We start from the raw sequence: 19549 nt of genomic DNA on the forward strand, positions 1-19549 counted from the left end.
AATTGACAACATATGTTAAGGCCAAACTTATTATAATCTATTAATATCATTTAAATTAAATGCAAAAATAATGTTAGGTAGTAAATATTTTCTGCCAAGTTTTAAAATAAGGCATATCACTGAACTGTTGGAAGTCATTGTCTAAGCACCAGCTTTTGACAGCAGTAGCCTCTTTGGCAGGTGCAGAGAAAATAGTTCAGTTCAATGACTGGATCATTCAAAGTTAAGAAACCAGTTGGCAGTTGAAAGAGCAGGAAAGATTGCTTTGCTCTTCCAATCTATGAATCAAAATAGGTGTGAGGATGAGATCTACTAGATCTAAAATCTTGATATGGTGACCAAAACCAATCAGTTCAATTCACCAACTAGAGCTAATAAATAATAAATCAGTTAAAAAAAAAAACACGTTTGCATTTAGAACTAACTTTTCTTATTTTCCAGCATATTTAACGTGGTTTATTTTTTTGTAAATTAAAATATTTTGTGCATTTTAATTAGTTTTAAATTTCTAGCCAGAACTTGAAAAAAAATAAAAAATTATCTTGTAAATAAGAAATGCATTATTCACCATTTTCTAAAACAATAAAAAAGTAAAAATTAAGAATTTGAATACATTTAATTTAAGCTAAATAAATGTGTATAGATGTGTATCTTCCTGGTTAGCAAAAAGAGCACCAAATTTAGTGTAAAGTCTATATTTAGCTGCAAATTAATAAATTTTAATCATTACCAATGAGAATCACCATTTCTTTAAGAAAATAACTAAAAAGTACAAATGCAAAACACCATTAAAATTGATTAGTTAAGTCAAGGTTTCCTGATTGCTTATTTAAATCATGATTAAATTGCTTTGATTTCCACCGTTTTTTACATATATTTTATTTTATTTTATTGAGTGCCCCAACTCAGATACTATGTTTTTGAAAGCATTACTTTAATGAGAATTTTTTGTGAACCAGAAATAAATTCTGGTTGGACATGGCAAATGAAAATGGAACATTAAAGAATGCTGTTGAATAGCTGGTAAATATTGCAAAAACTATTTCATACCTGGCATGGACCCCTGTATGATACATTTTTTCCTTTTTGGTACAAAGTACACAAGTTATTATATTCCATATTATCTGTGTCACAAACAGGATCCCGTAACTGGTCACAACTGAATTGTCTTGGCACACATTCATGCTGGCTACATCCAAACTTCTCAAAACTCGTTAAGCAAACCTGCTGCTTTGGTATGCACCTGCATAAATTAATAACATTTTCACATTATGTAGGTTTATTAACTCAAAATATTCAGGGGAACATTAACTTTTGGCATACTTTCACAGGCTTTAGAGCTAGGTATGGCTAAGTAGAGTGGTAGAAAACTTGTGTAACAAAATATTTCAGGTAATCTAGTTTCAGGGTTCACTACAAACCTAGTACTGCATAAAATTTTGTCGAGGTATATGAACCTGAGATGAGATTCAAAATACAAATCCTCCTCTCTGCAAGTGTTCTGTCCTGGGTTTGGGGAAAACCTTGCTAGAACTATCAGTTTCTAAGTTTCACTTTGCAAATATAGGTTCAAGCAAAAGTCAGAGTATGAACCCATCTGAACCAATACCAAAACAACGAACAAAAGCAAAAAGTTAACTGAATTTTTATGAACAGAAACAGCTATGTTGCACAATTCTAGCTGAACACTGCCCTGAGATAGTATACAATTACCATTAAAAACAAAGGACCAAATTCCATTAATTGATTATGTTCAACCTGGGATTGAAAAAAAAAATAACTGAAAAATGTAATACCTAATATAACTTCTCTTCTGACAGTGACATCTCCCCTAATCTGTCACTGAAGGGAAATACAGAGCAGCAGAGAACAGAAATAGAGAGGGAAAGGATGCTAAGATAAATTAACACAAATACTTTTTTTAATACAAAGTAAGTGCTTTATATGGAAAATTTATCTGGGAATCACTGTTTGCAGCACCTTCTTACCAAGATATCCTTCTGCTAAGGGTAGAAACTCCAGCCTGTAGTGTGATGAATGTACTGATGGAAAGCCAAATGGCTGTTCTACAAATCTCCTCTATCTGCTCATAATACTGCCAATCATTTTGTAGAGCGTGCCTTAATTGTCGCTGAGGCCTATTACCCTGTGTTCTATAGATTTTGCTGATAGACTGAAAATAGAGAGACACTAATATTGGGAGCCGTGCATTTTATTTATTACTTATCTTTAGTTTTCTCATCAGTGGTATTGTGCCACATTTTTGTTTATGTTCTTTTAAAGATTATCTGACTCTGTTAAAATGAAACAGCAGGGACTGGACAGAGGCTATTGAGAGATTTCACAAATTAGCAATACAACAACACTTAGTACTTATATAATGCCTTTCACCAGAGAAGTTATAATTGCTTTACAACAGTGTGTATTGTTTCTATTTTACAGATTAAAAAAAAGGCACAGATCACTCCTGACTCAGTTCCTTTCTTTAGCCATTGGACTGAAAAGACATCAGATGTATAAAGGTTACAAGGAGGTAAAAAGCCCCATATCTTATTTCCAATACCATAAACCATCCAGTCCACCCATTATCACATTTATATAATAATTCTGTTTTATTTCTAAAAGTAGAATCTGCAACATGCATTTTAAAGAAAATGTTAACATTTCAGAAATAATCAACTGAACAAAATGCAGACACTTATTGCAGTCTGTGAGTATTGCAAAATTAGAAATTAGGTATCTCACAAATTCCCACTTGTTTACTTGATTTGTAAAATATTGCTATAATTACAATATATAGTATCATTGCCAGGGAAGGAAGTATAAACTGATTTATCAATTAAAAATGTCAAATATATTTACATATTTAATCTTTACCTCTGATTTTTGGTACAAGGGTTAGGGTTACAAGGATCCTTGGAGATACATGATCCAAATTCAAACTGATTGTCCTGGAGCCCAACACATCGTGCTATGCATGCACTTGGATATGTGCGTCCATTTTGCCCACACACTGGGACAAACTGATCAGCACAGTTACATGGTAGACCTGAAAAAATAATATACAGATCAGTAATTTGGCTTGTATAGTTTCATTGGCAAAAAATGTACAAAATATTAGGGTATGTGTGACCAGCAGGTGAAGCAAATAACTGAGCTAGCTGTATTGGGACAAGTCATATGTAATCTTGGACAAGTCATTTGACCTTCTTTGGCCTCAACTCAGTGCAAAAATCTTAAGAGTATGTCTACACTTAAAACACTACAGCTGAGGTTACACCGCTGTAGCGCTTCAATGTGGACACTACCTATGCCAGTGGGAGGGTTTCTGCCATTGGCATAGGTAGCCCACTCCCCCAAGAGGCAATAGCTAGGTTGATGGAAGAATTCTTCTGTCAGCCTAGAACTGTCTACACTGGAGGTCACATTGGTATAGCTATATCTGTCAGGGGTGTGAAATCCACACCCCTGAGAGATGTAGCTATACCAATATAAGCTTCTAGGGTAGACCAGGCTTTAGTTTAAAAACAAACAAAAAACAGAACCACAGTGACTTGCCACTGACATTTTGAAATTTTCTGGACAAACTGCAAGAAGAGTTCTAAGTCAGCCTTTTACTTTACTGTTAGGACTCAAATGAACATGTAAAGTTTCTGGATTTTGGAAAACGGTACCTGTAAACATACGACGTTCCTCTGCTGAGTTATGCTCATTAAGACACTGACGAGTGGAACATATCAAGTTTCCAGCGAAACAAGAACAGACATTACAATCTATGTTAAAGGATGTTCCATGGCCTTAAAATAAGAGAGAGAAGTATTTTATGTGTATAATTACAAATGAGTACAGACATTCCCCCCACCAAGAGACACTGATCTAAAAGACTTACTTTATATAGTTAAAGCTGGAGACAGAATTTCGTTATAAACTATTCCCCATTTTTCTCATGTTCATGAAACTTTCAGAAATGGGTTTGTTTGTTTGAGCTGAAATTTCTATTCTTGGTCAGAGTTCAGAATGTTTTTGCATTTAACTTGAGGAAAATCCACTCACTCGTGTTTTTGACTAATGGGAAAGTGGGGAAAAATACTCAGGCAGTTCCTTTTAAAAACAAAAAAAATTACAAATAAAATGCTAAAACCTATGTAAAACTGTAATGTTAAGGTTGCAAAAATAAAATACTCAGGAAATGAAAATGCTAAAGCTCTCCAGATTGGTGTAAAAATGTTTATAACACCTTGGCTTGTGATCTTCTTTTTTTAATATTTGACTTTCTTAAAGATACGTTTAAAGATACTTTTCTGTTGAATTGCACTTAGGTAAACTCCAGGCAAGTTTGCTAACTTTTGTATTATAGATTTTTTTTTCCTGAATAGTATTAAAATTTCTGTTTAAAGTGCGAAGTAATAGACCATCACATCCTGAGATAGATCCTTATTTATGAGCCTGCACCCTTTGCACTGCTCACTTCCCTCCCCGGTGTGCCCTTTTTATGATCCGAGAACATTATCTCAGTCTAACCCATAGTCAATAATTTGCAAATGTTATTTATGGTCTTAAACTAGCTCCCAGTGCATATCTGTCCAAGTTAAAAAAAACAACACATCACAATCTGGCATTATTAGCTGCAGGCAGCTGTGTCTACTCCATAGCAGTACGGAACAATGAGTGTTTACACTCACTACTGAGACATACTGGCAAAACAGTATAGAGGAACTTAGGGCCAGATCCTTTGAAGGGATATACATAAACAAAGGCCTATCCTCAGAATTTTCAGGACTGAGCCCTTAATATTGCAGCTGCCAAGACCCAATTTGGTTTCAGCAAGGTGATCAGTGTTTTACTTTCATAGTCACTTAGGGTATATCTACGCTGCAATTAAAAATTTGTGGCTGACCTATGCCACCTGACTCAGACTCGTGAGGCTTGGGTTAAGGGGCTGTGTAACTGTAGTGTAGACCTTTGGGCTTGGGGTAGAGCCCGGGCTCTAGGACCCTGTGAAGTAAGTAAGGAAAGAAAGCAAGAAAACAGCCCCACCGCCTGAGCTCTGTGAGCCCAAGTCAGCTACCATGGGCCAGTTGCAGGTGTCCAACTGCAGTGTAGACATTCCATAAAATTCAACAAACTAATCACCCCTTAATCTAGAGGGCAATCCTTCACAACAAATAAGCCAAAATTAATAAATGCCATTTCTGTAATGAAATACAGATAAATGTAACAGTATGAAAGCAGACTAGATTAAGAAGTGATTAGTTTGTTGAATCTAAGTGATTGTGAAACAACTTATTTATTTAAATTTGCAACATTAACATTGCATTAATATAGATTTTTTCACATAATATGGTAAAAGGTTATCTGAAGATCAATTCCTACATTGGACCTGATCTTGCAAACATTTATTACAGACCATAATGGTTACTACTATGAGTAACCCATTGTAAACGCCAAATAAAAAGACCTGAAAAAAATGAATGTTAGAATAAGCAATTCCTGCCTTTATGAAAGCAAAATAAATATTCCGTCGTCATCATTCCATGAGAAACTATGACAAATGCTTTACAAATAGGTTTTTTTTAACCCTAACTTGAGCCATAGCATTATTTGATTTAGCTAAGTTCTAATGAAGTTTCTAAACCAAACACAAAGAGAGGCACTTGTAAACTATGGATAAACAATGGGTAAACTTAATATATGCATCTTAACTGTAAACAATGAAATCCATGGTACTATTTAGAGTATACTAGTAGAGTACTGAAAGAAAAACGTCCATAAAAGCAGTCACATAGGGTTACCATATTTGAACACTGAAAAAAAACAAAAAACAAAAAAACAGACATTCCACAGGGGCTCCTGGCCCCGCCCCAACTCCACCCCTTCCCCACCCCCATTCCAACCCCTTCCCAAAAGTGCCCGCCCCAACTCCGCCCCCTCCCTGCCCCATTGGACCCCTGCCCCAAATCCCTGCCCCAGCCCCGCCTCTTCCCCTGAGCACACCACATTCCCCTTCCTCCCACCTCCCTCCCAGCCACGCGAAACAGCTGCCTCCTCCCCAGGCTCCAACTTTCCCGGCTCCCGCCGCTCTCCAGCCCATGTGCCCCTGGCCGGGCGCTACCCCCGCGCACCAGCAGCCAGAGACAGGGGGACGGGAAGTTGCTTCGGGCCGCGGGCCTGCCACCGAGCTGGGCATCCCAGCCCCAACGCGCTCCCAACTGCGAGGCTGCATCCCAGCCACAGGCTCCCTCTCTGGCCAGGCTGGAGCAGAGAAGTGCTGCGTGCGTGGCCCAGACCTCACCCCCGGGCTCAGGGGGGTCTCGCCTCGCTCTCAGCTGGACCTGGTAAGGCTGCGGCAGCTCAGGCCAGGCGGCTGCGGGAGGCGCTGCAGCGCGGGCCCTTCCAGGTAGATGGGGGGGAGCTCGCGCGCCCGGGAGCCACCGCCGTGCGCTGAGAAACTTTCCCCTGCGCCGGGACCCTCCCCCCAGGCAGCGGCTCTGCAGGAGGTTGGGAGGGGGAGGAAGCCCCGGCTGCACGGACCGCTGGCGGGGGAGGGGAGAGGGCTCCTTGCATGGCTGGGGTGGAGGGAGGAGACCGAGGCTCTGCCAGAGCCATGGGGGATGCTTGGAGGAGGTAGAAGCGGCCGCGAGTCCGTCCCCCCCCCCCCCACAGCTGGCTGCAGAGACGCCACCGCTCCTAGCCGTGGGGCGCGGGGTTGCAGCAGCACGGGAAGGGGAGAGGATTGCAATCCACAGGCTGCAGCGAGCTGACACCCCAAGAGGAGAGAGGGGATGGCGATTAACAACTGAAAATGAGGACATATGGTAACCCTAAGTTACACTTTTAGGTAACAATTAAATAATCAATATTTATGTCTTGCTATTGTGTGTAGTTTTTGTTCGCTCTTTTTAAGAAACATTTATGTACTTCATGTTGTGCAGAGAATATTTTTCTCTATAGAAATCTCATGAAACCACCTAATGCAGAATGTTGCTCAAACACATGATACTGTATCACTGCAGGAGTAGGGACTGGGGAATAAGCTCTCTCTGCACAGCATTCCCCCACCAGCTCTGTGGAGTAAGCCTGTCCAAGTCAAGACCGCCAGAGGCAGCATTCACTTATGCTCTTTTCCATTCGGAGGAGTTCCAAGGAGGGACAGCCATTGGCCCCATCGCTCCTTAAATAACTCACACTGTCAGGGAACTTGAAAAGGCCAGAGAACATGAACCAGTGCTGAGAGGACAGGACTTCAAGCAGATGGCCTTGGCGTTCACCGCCCTCCCAGAAAATACACTCTTAGTTTGCAGAAACTGAGTCTAATCCTGTACTTACTTTTCCTTTGTCCTCCAACAATACATGACTTTTGGAGGTCAACACAGTGCATCTCCATACAGTTTTCTAACAGTCCACTCTGTCCACAGGTACAAATTTTGAAGCAACCAACATCTCCTGCAGATGATGGAACCTGAATAAGTGTACCTTGGCGGACAATAAAATCTGAAGCTTCTCCCAACTTGCAACCTATGCACATAAAAGAAACATCAGCTCATTAAAAATGAATTACGTTTCAGAAATGTTTAGGGATAACAAATACTCTGTATGAAGAAATTCTGATGGTGGAAAAATCACTTCTGAGGATTTGTGGAAAAAATATATACATCTTCAAATTTCTGCAAAAATGGAAAGCAGTTTTTGGAGGCAGAGGAGTGTCATTTTGCATCCAAAAGTGGTTCTCTTTGTGAATAATAACATTGGTACAATCCATAATATTGCTCTTGGGAAAGGATTTCACCATTTTCAGGATCAATGGTAACTGGCAGAAATGTGAAGAATTTGCCCAAGATAAAATTCCTAAATACATGCAGAAATACTACTTTTTGCATGCAAATGCAAAAAGAAAATGTGTAGTTTCACATCACGCTAATCAGCTCTCCTAGTTTCCCCATCATTCTGCGTCAGAATACATGGACATGACAAATGCCACACACTTAAGATACACCAGCTCCTAACTTGTACTAAAATCTGGCAACTAAGCTCTGTTGTTTCTCTTTCCTGACCTCCTTTCCTCTTCCTTGCTTCTATTCTTGTGTGCATTTTGAAGACACTCAATAACACATTATGAAAATATGTTAACAAAATAAAAAGGAATAAAAAAGTTAAGAGAAAGAAAGAAAGAAAGAAAGAAGAGGAAGAGATAGAAAAACAGCAGTGAGATGGAGAAAGGAAAAGGAAGAGGAGGATTAAAAGCCAGGAAGTGCAAGGGATAGTGAAAGGAACAGGAAAGAAGAGATTACTTACCTCTACAGTAGTTAAGAGTTCTTCAAGATATTTTGTCATTGTGGGTGCTCGATGTTAGGTGTATGGCATGCATGTGCACCTTTGATTGGAAATTTTTCATCAGTAGTGAGTGTCCGCACCTGTATCCTACACATTCTCATGCTCCAGAACGAGGTTATATAGGGAAAGTTGGACCTTCTCAACTCCGAAGTTCAAGGCAAGAATTCCGAAACAGAGAGGAAAGGAGGGAAGGTAGTGGGGCTCCCAGAGGGACAAAACACCTTGAACTTCAGTTACTGCAGAGGTAAGTAACCTCTCCTTCTCCAGGCTATTGTCCCTAGAGATGCTCTACATTAAGTGACTCCAGAGCAGTACCTTAATTACAGTGGTGGGTGTTGAGGAGATGAGTTAAGAACAGTTCACAGAATGGCCTCAACAAAAGCTGCATCAGGTCTGAAAGTGTGACGATAGCATAGTGCTGCAAAAATGTGTGCACTAATGATCAGGTGGCAGCTTTGCAAAGGTCTGCAATGGGTATGTTCTTAGGCAGAGCTACAGAGGTGGACTGAGCTCTGATGGAATGGACTGTCACCCTAGGTGAAAGGTGCACCCCACAAGCTTTGCAACATGTTAGGCTGCACCCTGAGACCTATTCAGATAGACTTTGTGAGGAAAGAGGAGTTCCTTTTATTCTCTCAGCAATGGAGATAGAGGGTCTGAGAAAGGATCTGAAAGGTTATTCCTGTGGCAATAAAAAGTGAGGGCTCTTCTGAAAGCTAGAGTATGTAGACTGGCCTCTTCCCTTGAAGCATGAGGTTTGGGATAGAAAACCAGTAGCTGGATGTCCTGATTGACATGAGAGTCCAACAAGAATTTAAGCAGGAAATAAGGATGAGGACAAATAGTCACCTTGTCTCGACACAGTGTAGAGGTGGATCAACCATAAGGACTCCCAGTCCACTTATTCTTCTGGCCAAAGTAATGGCTACAAGGAAGGCTGTTTTAAGAGACAAGTACAGAAGAAAACAACTGCACATGGGCTCAAAGGGTTTTTTTTATTCCCTCAAAGCATTAAGGACTAAATTAAGGTTGAGTGGGCTGTATTACAGAAGGAAAGAGGTTGGTCAAACCCTTCAGGAATCTTTTAGTAAGGTAAGGTGAGTAAAAACTGAAACCCACTCAACTGGTTGGTGAAAGGCTGTAATAGGAGCCAGGTGGACCTTGGTCGACCTGAAAGATAATCCCTGGGTTTTTAATTCAGCAGGTAGTCCAGTACGATAGAGAGAGAAGACTCAGACAAAGACAACGACCACTGTGCACACAAAATGCTTTCACTTCTGGAGGTATGTTTTCCTTAGGACATGCTTCTTACTGTTTAGCAGCACAGACTGCACCTCAGGAGAATTGTCCTGTTCTAGACCAGAGAGCAATCAAGAAGCCATGCCCAAAGGTGTAGCAATGAAGTTGGTGTGGGTTACACAGCCTGATTTCTGGGTCAGGCAGTCTGTCACCAAAGGGAGGAGAAGAGGTGGTCTCAGCACTAGCCAAATCAGGTGCGACAACCATACCTGTCTTTGCTTTCTCCCTGTCTCTGCTTGTTTAGGACTTTGAGAAGCAAAGACATTGGAGGGTAGGCATATAGCAGCACACGTAGCGTGGCAGTCAGGAGAACGTCTTCCAGAGAGTTGTGACTAAGCCTGACCCATGAGCAAAATGATGGCATTTTGTGTTGAATGGTGTCACAAAAAGATCTACCTCTGGGGAGCCTGATGTGAGGCAGATCTTCCAAAAGATATGATTGTTCAGTTCCTATTCGTGATCCTGAAGGAAATGCCTGCTCAGATAGTCTGCCATGGTGTTCTGCAGACCTAGTAGGTATGCTGAAGAGATTGATTTGGTGGATTAGACACCAATTCAAGAGCTTTATTGCTTCTGCAATTAAGGACAGGGATTTTCCTCCTCCTTGGTTGATGTAAGACAACAGGGCAATGGTGTACGTCATAATACTTACAAAGTGGTCCTTGATCTTGGATGAGAAATAACAGCATATGTAATGGACTGCCTATAGCTCAAGGATGTTGGTATGGAGCAACGATTCCTGGGGGATCCACGTGCCTTGTGCTATTAAGACCTGAAGGTGAGCTCCCAAACCCAGCATAGATGTGTCTGAGGTGATGGTCCTTATGGGAGGTAGACATGAAAAAGATGTCCCAATGCAGACCCTGCAGGGGTCCTTCCAGCAACTGAGAGAGTCAAGGACTCTCTAGAGAATGGACACCTTTGGACAGGCTGTGTCTGTTGCATGTATAAACAGTTTGAGCCAGACTTGGAGGCATCTGGAGTGAGGCATAACAAACGTGCAGGCTGCCATATGGCCAAGGAGCTGTAAGCAAGACCTCGCTGTGGTCTGAGGGCTCTGCTATAGAGTAGATGAGATGGAGTGTGGAAAATATCCGGTAGGGAATGCTGGGCCTCCTGAACCTTCTCAAGGGGAATTTGTAGTGTCTCAGCCACGCTCTTCATCAGATCCCAAAAAATTTTAAAGTCATCAGTACAGGATGATGGAGGGGATAGGATTGCTTCATCTGGGGACGCCAATCATTTATTGGAAGGAGGCTCCACTGGCTCCTGATCCTCTGAAAAAAGTCTCCCTGAGAAGGTGGAGCTTGCTGTGGAAGGGGTACTCTGGGCCTGAAGGCTCCTCTTGGCGGGCCTTTTTACATCAAGGCTCCCTGTAAAACTGGTCAGGGAAGGGGCCCATGTGGTAGAATGCCAATGTGGTGAGGCATATGGAAAGGGTGTGGGACCCTAGGAATGTTCCTGCCAACATTGGCAGGGAGGATGATGACTAATTCCCAGAGTATCCTTGTCAGGGTAGATAACAAGGGACAGAGGCTGTAAGGGAAAGGTAGTCAAATCCTGGAGAGAGATGTTTGACTCTGAAGACGTATCATCCCACGTCCAATAGAGGAGCTAGAGTAGTTGGTACTGGCAGGTGAGTCGGTGGTAGAATAGGTGCGGGCATCCAAGTCCAAAGCTGGCAAACCTGTGCCCAGGGAAAAATAAGGAATACTAAAAAAATAAGATACAGAGAGCGAGAAAATAAGCTAGTGGACACTGCAAAGCTCTGTGTCTAAATACAGGTGGTTGAAAAGGAACTGAGTGGCAGTAAGTCTGACCTTCCCTATATATCCTTGTTCTGGAGCACATGGAAGTGAAAGATGCAAGCATGGACCTACAGACCTGTTGAACAAATCTTCGATGGAAGGTGTATGGGCATCTACATGGTGTCCCCCTAGGGACAGTAACTCAAAGAACTAAAATTGGGGGGTTGTTTGTTTTAAGATAGATAAGAGTAACTGATTAATTACTAAACTAAACCCATGGATTGTCAATTAATTAAAAAATTATTAAAAACACAAGGAAGATGTTAGAGTCACAGTTCAACCTTCTGAGGACTTTCTGAAACAGAGTTTCTGTCTCCATTAGCAATTGAATCACTCTCTTGTAAAAGTCAGGCCAGTGCAATTCAGTGCAGTGAAATCCATCTTTTTCAGCCTCAGGGCCAAACGTGCTATTTCATAAAGGTCATGGGGACACAATCAATACTTTTAACTAGTTCTCTAGGCTTAGGTAGAGCCACTCGAGCACCTATCCATTCTCTCTCTCCAGGGCTCCCACAGCCCAGCAGGGATGTAGGTATTGGAACAGCTGGCCAGCAAGCTACCCTTCCTTCCTTTGTGATATAGCAGATGGCCAGTGAGGGAAACTGCTGAGCAGCTGCAGGAGTAAAGTAACAGCAGCTGTTCAGAGCACTCCCAGCTCTCATCAGAGATGCTCCTGAGGCTGAGAGGGAAATAGTGGAATGTAGCTGGGGAGGTGATAATCTCTGCTTATTCTCAGTAGCAACGGAGCTGATTCAAAACCTTCAATTAAATCAGTCTCTCTCTCTCTCACTCACTCAAGGGGAAATATTTTCAATTCACAATCAAATAAAAATATTCTTCCTAACACAACTGCCCTCAAGAGAAAAAATGTAGGGGTACAAGTGGCCTCCAGGCCACAGGTTGAATCCTGATTCTTTAAAGGGAACTGGAAGAAATGGTGGTAATATCTGTCCATAAGATTGATGGTGTTCAGCCACCATTGGTGACTGGGGTAATGACTTGGGAATCTGGTTAGAGAATCAGGTAGCAGCAGTCAAAAAGGCATTTTACCATATACGGATACTGCCGTATCTTTTAAATGAGGATCTTGCTACCATCATCCATGTCTCTGCCACTTCCAAGTTAAACTATTGCAATGTACCCTGTATGTGAGTCTACATCTCAAATTCATGATTTGGAATTTGGACTTGGTGCAAAAGGCAGCTCAGGTGGCATTCTATAGATGACACCTGACACTGCTCTAGGACCTGCACTGTTTACCTGCGAGTTTCTGGAAAGACTTTAAGGTGCTATTTTTGACCGATTAAGCTTTCTATGGCCTAGGACCAACCTTCTTGAGATACCACCTTTCACAGACATTTGCCATAAGGACCTCCAGAGCTCTTAGAATGTTCTCGAGACCTCGTCTGAAACAGCCGATATCTGAGGACTTTCGGGACTCACTGCAGGGTCCATTTGTTTCACCTGGCTGGGAAGTAGTATTTGATTGTATGCTGCTGCTTGCGGAAGGGGTGAGTTGATTCGTATTGCATTATGTTTTTGTAATTTTAAATAATTGGCATGATGCTCAGAGGCTACATAAAGGCACTTTTATTTATTCTAAATTGAAATAAAATAAAATAAAAAAAAAAACTTTCAGATCGCCTACCGGACAGAAAATTCCTTAAACATGTGTCTTTTGAGGGAAGGGAGAAAAATGAAAAAGGGAAATGAGAAATTCTTGGGGAGATCTAAAAAAAGGTTGAAAAGACAACCCCCGCTTTGTGGGGAAAAATGGTAACCGTGACAATCTTAAAACAGTTTTTCCTTTTTTTGGAATATTACCAGCACATTTTAAAATATTTACCAAAATTTCTACAATTCACGTTTAACTAACAGCTGAAGTGTAAATAGCAGTCCAAACCTCTTACCTTGAACACAAAAATAGGGAAGACAGGGTTCTCCAGACTGACATCCTTTTCTATTTACTTCACACAACTGATTGGCAGCACAAGGATTTGGATTACATGGATGAGTAACCTCCTCCACAATGTTACCTAAAGAACTCGGGCCTGAAATTGTAATTACAGATCAGCTGCAGTGATTTAAATAATAACGAGGTCCATGATAATTTTTCTAATAAAGCATGGCATTTCCTATTTTGAACATTTAATTTTATTCTGCCACATACAATTTCTTGAAATCTTTCGTTCTCCACTGTTGAGAATGCTTATGTAGAAGCTTTACATGAGAGGTTACTTGTAATGGGTTAACATATTAAGCCCTTCACTCCTGAAAACCCTGGCCCAAATTCTACTCATAAGTAACCATGTGTTTGATCAATCTTGTTCCCCAAATAAGTTTTGTCTACAACACAGAACACAAATTGGGACTGATTGGCAATCTCTAATCAAGAGAAACCCCATGACAGCAACAGCAGGGTTGTTAAAGGACAGCCTGAAGATGAATTGGAAACATACATAGTTTCTTGAAGACAATTTGGTGTCACTGGTGAACTGTTAAGATTCAACTCAGTTTCCCTCGACTCTGTAGTAATGACTTCCTTGCATAAAGAGAAAAAGGAAAGTGAGGGGAAAGGAGAGACAATGACATGGGAAAGGTAACTCAAATACAGAAACATGATGAGAAGAGGATGTTGTGAAGGATGCTGGGATAGATATTGCATTCACATATTGTATTTTATGTTTAAAGCACAAAAACCCCAAACAACAACAACAACAACAACAACAAAAACCCATTGTAACTAAGATAGGCCAGACAGTACAAGCCATAAAGTACTCACAGCCCTTTTTATCAAGATAGGGGATGGGTGGGGGTGAAAAAAACTTTCGCCTACCAGGGCCTCTTGTACAATTTCTGGTATATTTAGTAAGCATGTAAATCCATGAATAGTTTTATGTATGTTTTCTCTCTGTCCTTTTACCCCAATAAATATACTCTGCTGAGAATGAGCTGTGTGATAACTTGAAATGGCTGGCACTCACTGGCTATAGCCCTCAGAAAGAAAGCACAGCAGAAGTACTGGCTGTTCAGCAGACTGGCTTGCTGGGGATATCAAAGTATATGGCAGAGGGCTGCGCAGCCTCAAATCTCTGCTCAGATGGTAGTGGAATAACTGAAGGCCTGAGACCTGAATGAGCATTTCTACAGTGGACAAAGGAGGGAGAAATGCAGATGCAGTTACCCTGAAACTGTGACAGATGTCTTTTGTTGTGTAAGGAAATGGGGGATCATGTTTGATTGTCTTCTTGTTTCTCAATACTTTGGGGTGTGAAGGGGTTCTTTCTGATACATAGGCTAGTTAACCTTATCAAAAAGACATTATTATTTTGAAGAATATTAATATTAAGATTCAATGGGCCAGATTTTCAGCGAATATAAATCAATGTACATCCATTGAAGTTACAGAAGTGTACGAGAAGTGAAGTCATGCTGGGGTTCTGGTCCAATATATTAGATGAAACACTTTCATCTGAACAATTTCATGTGATTCCATTTTAAAAAATGAAATACCAATTTTTAGACTTCAAAAGCATTTTACAATCCAACCCTGTTGCACAGATATTTTGGTACTTACTAAGGTATGTATCCAAAGGGATACAGTTCTCAAAGTCATCTGTTGGCGACAGAAGTTCACAAATGCTTTCAGCTGTGTGGCCCTCAGGAAATTTATTTTGGTCTCCACATTTCTTGAGAATTTCCACACAATCTGATCTTCAGAGAAAATAAATAATTATACAAAATGAACACACTACTGGAGGGAAAAATTTTTTTTTAAAAGAAGCATAAAAAAATTAATTTCCCCCAATCATTTATACCATTCATCGCTCACAAACATACAGAGAGGTATAAATTTATGGTATGAAGATAGGAATTATAGAAAGTTATTGCTGAAACTGCAGTTTTTTTCACCCTGGGTTTGGACAGTTTGTTTTGTAACTGTGCCAAAGCAAAAACAACAAGAAAACCACCAAAAACCTCTGTGACCTTAAGAGCCCCTTTATGTCAGCTGGCAAAGGGCGCACACACAGTTGTCAGGATGTTTAGGCAAACAGTCTTGTAAGACAGTATATAAGAACTGGTCACACACTGGTCATGAATAACATTGTGTGATGTATGTACGGTTTCTGTATGAAAAGTTATGTCTATGTGCTGGAAATGTTTCCTAAAATATGTTTTGGAGGCAGTGGATAAACAAGGCTGCCTTACGCAAAGGAAAAACAGTTACTAACCTTTCCATGACTGTTTGAGATGTGTTGCACATGCCCATTCCACTTTAGGTGTTTGTGCGCTCCAGTGAACAGTTGTCAGAAACTTTTTACCCCATCAGGGCAGGCCAAACAATCTCTGCTGCCTCTCACACATCACATATGCATAAAGGGCTGAGCTGCCTCAGGCCCCGCTCAGTTCTTTCCTACCAGAACAAATCCAATAGAGAGGGGAAAGAGAGCAGGCCATGGAATGGACATGTGCAACACATCTTGAAGAACAACAGTTATGGAAAGGTTAGTAACTGTGATTGCACATGTCCATTCCACCGCAGATCACTCACTAGCAGTCTCATGTGGAGGTGGGTTCAGAATCCATTTGAACAGTGACTGGATGACCACTTGTCTAAATTTAGCATTGTCTCTAGATTGCCTTCCACTGTGCAATCTCTCAACAAACATGTGACATGACGACCAGGGTTGCCACTTTGAAAATGTCTAATATGTGCGCATGAACCAGGAAAAGGTCAGAAAAAGAGGCCATTTGAAATCTACTCGAATGACCCAATACACTATCTGGCGGCTCCTCGTTAGTCAACTGTTAACATAGACAAATACAACTGGATATCCATGAAAGTACTTTGCATGGAAACCAGACTGTCCTTCATTCTGTCTGCAAATGCAACAAAGAATTGAGACAAAGACCTGAAAGATTTAGTCAGTTCCAGATAAAACGCTAATACTCTAACGTCTTGAGTATACAGTGTCTCCTCTCCCTTATCACCGTAAGGCTTAGGGAAGAAGGTCAGTAAGAAAACTACGTGGTTGATAAGAAAAGAGGAGACCACTTCTGTAAGAAAACTTTTATGGCAACAAAGGTAAATTTTATCTGTGTATAAAACCATATATGGAGAATGTGATACTAATGCCCTCAACTCCCCTATTCTCCTGGCCAATGTAATGGCAATTAAAAATGAAAAGTAACAGAGAGCAGGTTGCTAGAGGCTTGAAAGGAGGATCCATCCACTTTGTTAAAACTAAATTCAGACTTCAAGATGGATTAGGGCTTTATGTGTGTGGAAACATCCTATCCAAACCCTTTAAAAATCTTACAACCATCAGGTTAGAAAAAAGGGAGTGGTTATCCACAGAAGGATGAAATGCTGATATAGCTGCGGGGGGGACCTTAACTGAGCTAACTGCTAATCCTTGATGTTTCAGATACAAAAAAAATGTTCCAGCACATAGAGAAGAGAAATCACTCTCTCTTGCAGCAATATTTTCTCATGAGGGGGTCCCTGATAGGGATGGGGAAGGGAAGGATGGAGTAGAAACAAAATGGAACATATATCCTACTTCCACCATGCTTAGAATCCATCCAACTGTTTTGATGTGGGCCAAGCAAGATGGACGTGGAACAGGTAGTTTGCAAAAATTGAAAAGAAAAAGATGTCACTCCCACAATTGACAGACTGCTCTCAACCTGCCCATCAACATGAGCTCCTGGAAGATGCCACCTGCCTTGGCAAACTAGCAGCAGCTGAAGCAGAGGGTAGTGGTGGGCATCTTTTTCCATCTCTGTTCTTTCTCCTTGGTAGTTCTTGGGCTCAAGGGACAAACCACTGAAAATGCTGAGATTGTTGAGGGTAGAAATCCTTCCACGTCCCTGCTGGGGTGTAAATTCCCAGGGATTTCAGGGTCACTCTAGAATCTGAGACCGATGGCCCTTTAAAGGGTAAGTCCCGTACTGTCCATAGCACCTCTTGAGGGAGACCAGAAGAGTGTAACCAGGATGAGTCTCATCATGATAGCAGAGGCCATGTTGCATACTGCGGTATCTGCTGCATTGACTCATCTGCAGAGCTGTTCTGATGACCAGCTTGCCTTCCTCTAATAAAGTCAGGAGCTCATTTCACTTCATCTGGGAGTTGGTCTTTGAACTTCGAAACAGCATCGGACAGGGTGAAATTGTAGCATCCCAGCAAAGTTTTCTGGTTTGCAATATGAAGCTATAATCCACCTGCAGAATAAAGCTTCTTCCCAAGTCATCATCTTGTCCTCTATATTTTTGGGGGTGGACGCCTGGTGGCCTTGCATTTCCTTTTCATTGGCTGCTGCCACTACAATGGAGCTTGGAGGAGGATAGTTATACAGGTGCTCAAATCCCTAAAAAGGGAAATAGTACCACTCTTTTTGCAGTTGTATTCAGGGAAGCTGGGGTCTGATAGAGGATCTTAGTAGGCTCTAAGATAGTTCTACAAATAAATGAGGCTATTTCAACTGGAGCCACAGAGGTCAGAATGTCTACCAGCTTGTGGGATTTTTCCTGGACCTCCTGTGGATGAATATCTAGGGCCATAGCCATCCTCCTCCACAGCCTTGATAAGTCTTAAAATAATCCAGAGGTAAAGAAATAGGCTCAATTACAATTGCCTCATCTGGGGATGAGGAAGAGAATGCTAATGGTACCAGGGCTAGTTCAGTTTGTGCTCCTCTTGCAGCTATTCGTGAGATGGATCATGACTCTCCTGAGTGCCAAACTCAGTACCAATGCTATGGTGCTTGTGGCAACGATGTTCCTGACACTCAATAGATGGAGAAGAGATAGCTCAATAGATGATTAGGAGGGAAACCCCACATGTTCTAAAAGGGCCACTGGTACAGCCCCCAACCCCAACTGTGAGTAACCCAAGGGTCCCTCCTATAAGCTTCCTGCTGGTACTGAGCCAGAAACCAGTTCAGGCAGGTAATATAGTCCTCCTGAGGTGAATGGATAAGCTGGGATACATAGGATCCCACTTCAGAGTTTGATTAGGAAAAAGACCAAGGTGGTGCCGTACCCATTGGTACTGCTGAAGGTGGCTCAAGCTCTGAAGAAAGGGGAGCTGGGGATACTACCTGCAGCTTTTTCCTGGACAGTACCAGCCTCACTGGTACCCTGATGGCCATGTGCAGTAGAGCTGCTCAATGCTGAGATGAAGTTGTTGGAGGCGGTACCTTTGGAGACAGTGCTGGGTGACACTGTTGAACCTCTGGTGATGATGCAACTGAGAGGTTCAACAACTCTCTCGCAGCCTCAAATGCCTTGAGTAGATAGTACCAGGAAAACACTCCGTAGTACTGCGATGTAAGAAGTTGCTGATGAAGGTGCTTCTGAAGCTGGTCTTGACAGGGCCACACTGTGCTTTGCAGTCAACGAACTCCGTTGTTTAGAAGTGTGCTCTGAGAAGTGCTTCCTCTTTGCATGCATTCCAGAGTCTTCAGAAGAGCTCATCCTCTTCAAGTCTTGTGATGACTCTAATACTGAGTCCGATTTCCAATGCTTCTTCAGAACCAGTGATAGTGATCTGCTTCTTGGAACTCGTAAGATGTGCCACTGAGAGATGCAGAGGTCCTTGATACTTGGACAAGATAGAGGGCTCAGCACAGAGTCCATCACCAGACATTTTAACTTGGCGTCCCTGTCTTTTTTCAACAAGGCTTAAAGTTGTTACAAATGCCACACTTGCCTTACATGAGCCTCCCTCAAGCAAATAAGGCAGCTGGGGTGAGGGTCACTATCAGGCATAGCCTTACCGCAAGAGCAGCGGGTCTTGAAACTCAGAGAGCGCAGCATATCTCCAGTACCGGGACTGGTATCCAGACTGGGTGCCAGAACCACACAAAACAACTTTTTTATTTTCATTTTACTAACTAAACTAAATTAAACATGTGTACTATAAAAAGGTATTGAGAAAAAACTTCCAGAAGGACAGGGAGCTCTAACAACTATCACAGGCAGTAGGAAGGAGCTAAGCAGGCCTGGGGTACCTTGGCCTTCTATGCCTGTGTGATGTGCATGAGACAGCAGAGGGCGCTCAGGCCGACAGGTATTGCTAAGGGTAAAAACTCTGACAACTGTGC

General features: G+C 41.7%; 1 protein-coding gene across 2 annotated transcripts in view; it reads right to left on the reverse strand.

Annotated features, from left to right (window-relative positions):
* RECK (reversion inducing cysteine rich protein with kazal motifs) overlaps positions 1-19549 on the reverse strand; it is a 134582-nt gene that overhangs the window by 39341 nt on the left and 75692 nt on the right. For both annotated transcript variants that reach the window (XM_054018966.1, XM_054018967.1), the window contains 6 exons: positions 15016-15152; positions 13349-13489; positions 7327-7515; positions 3675-3797; positions 2878-3049; positions 1051-1243 (listed from right to left, as the gene is read on the reverse strand). In XM_054018966.1, the coding sequence (XP_053874941.1) occupies positions 1051-1243; positions 2878-3049; positions 3675-3797; positions 7327-7515; positions 13349-13489; positions 15016-15152 (955 nt within the window). The remainder of the gene's footprint in view (positions 1-1050; positions 1244-2877; positions 3050-3674; positions 3798-7326; positions 7516-13348; positions 13490-15015; positions 15153-19549) is intronic.

Source organism: Malaclemys terrapin, chromosome 2, assembly GCF_027887155.1.
Source record: "Malaclemys terrapin pileata isolate rMalTer1 chromosome 2, rMalTer1.hap1, whole genome shotgun sequence".
In the NCBI taxonomy this organism is placed as follows: domain Eukaryota; kingdom Metazoa; phylum Chordata; order Testudines; family Emydidae; genus Malaclemys; species Malaclemys terrapin.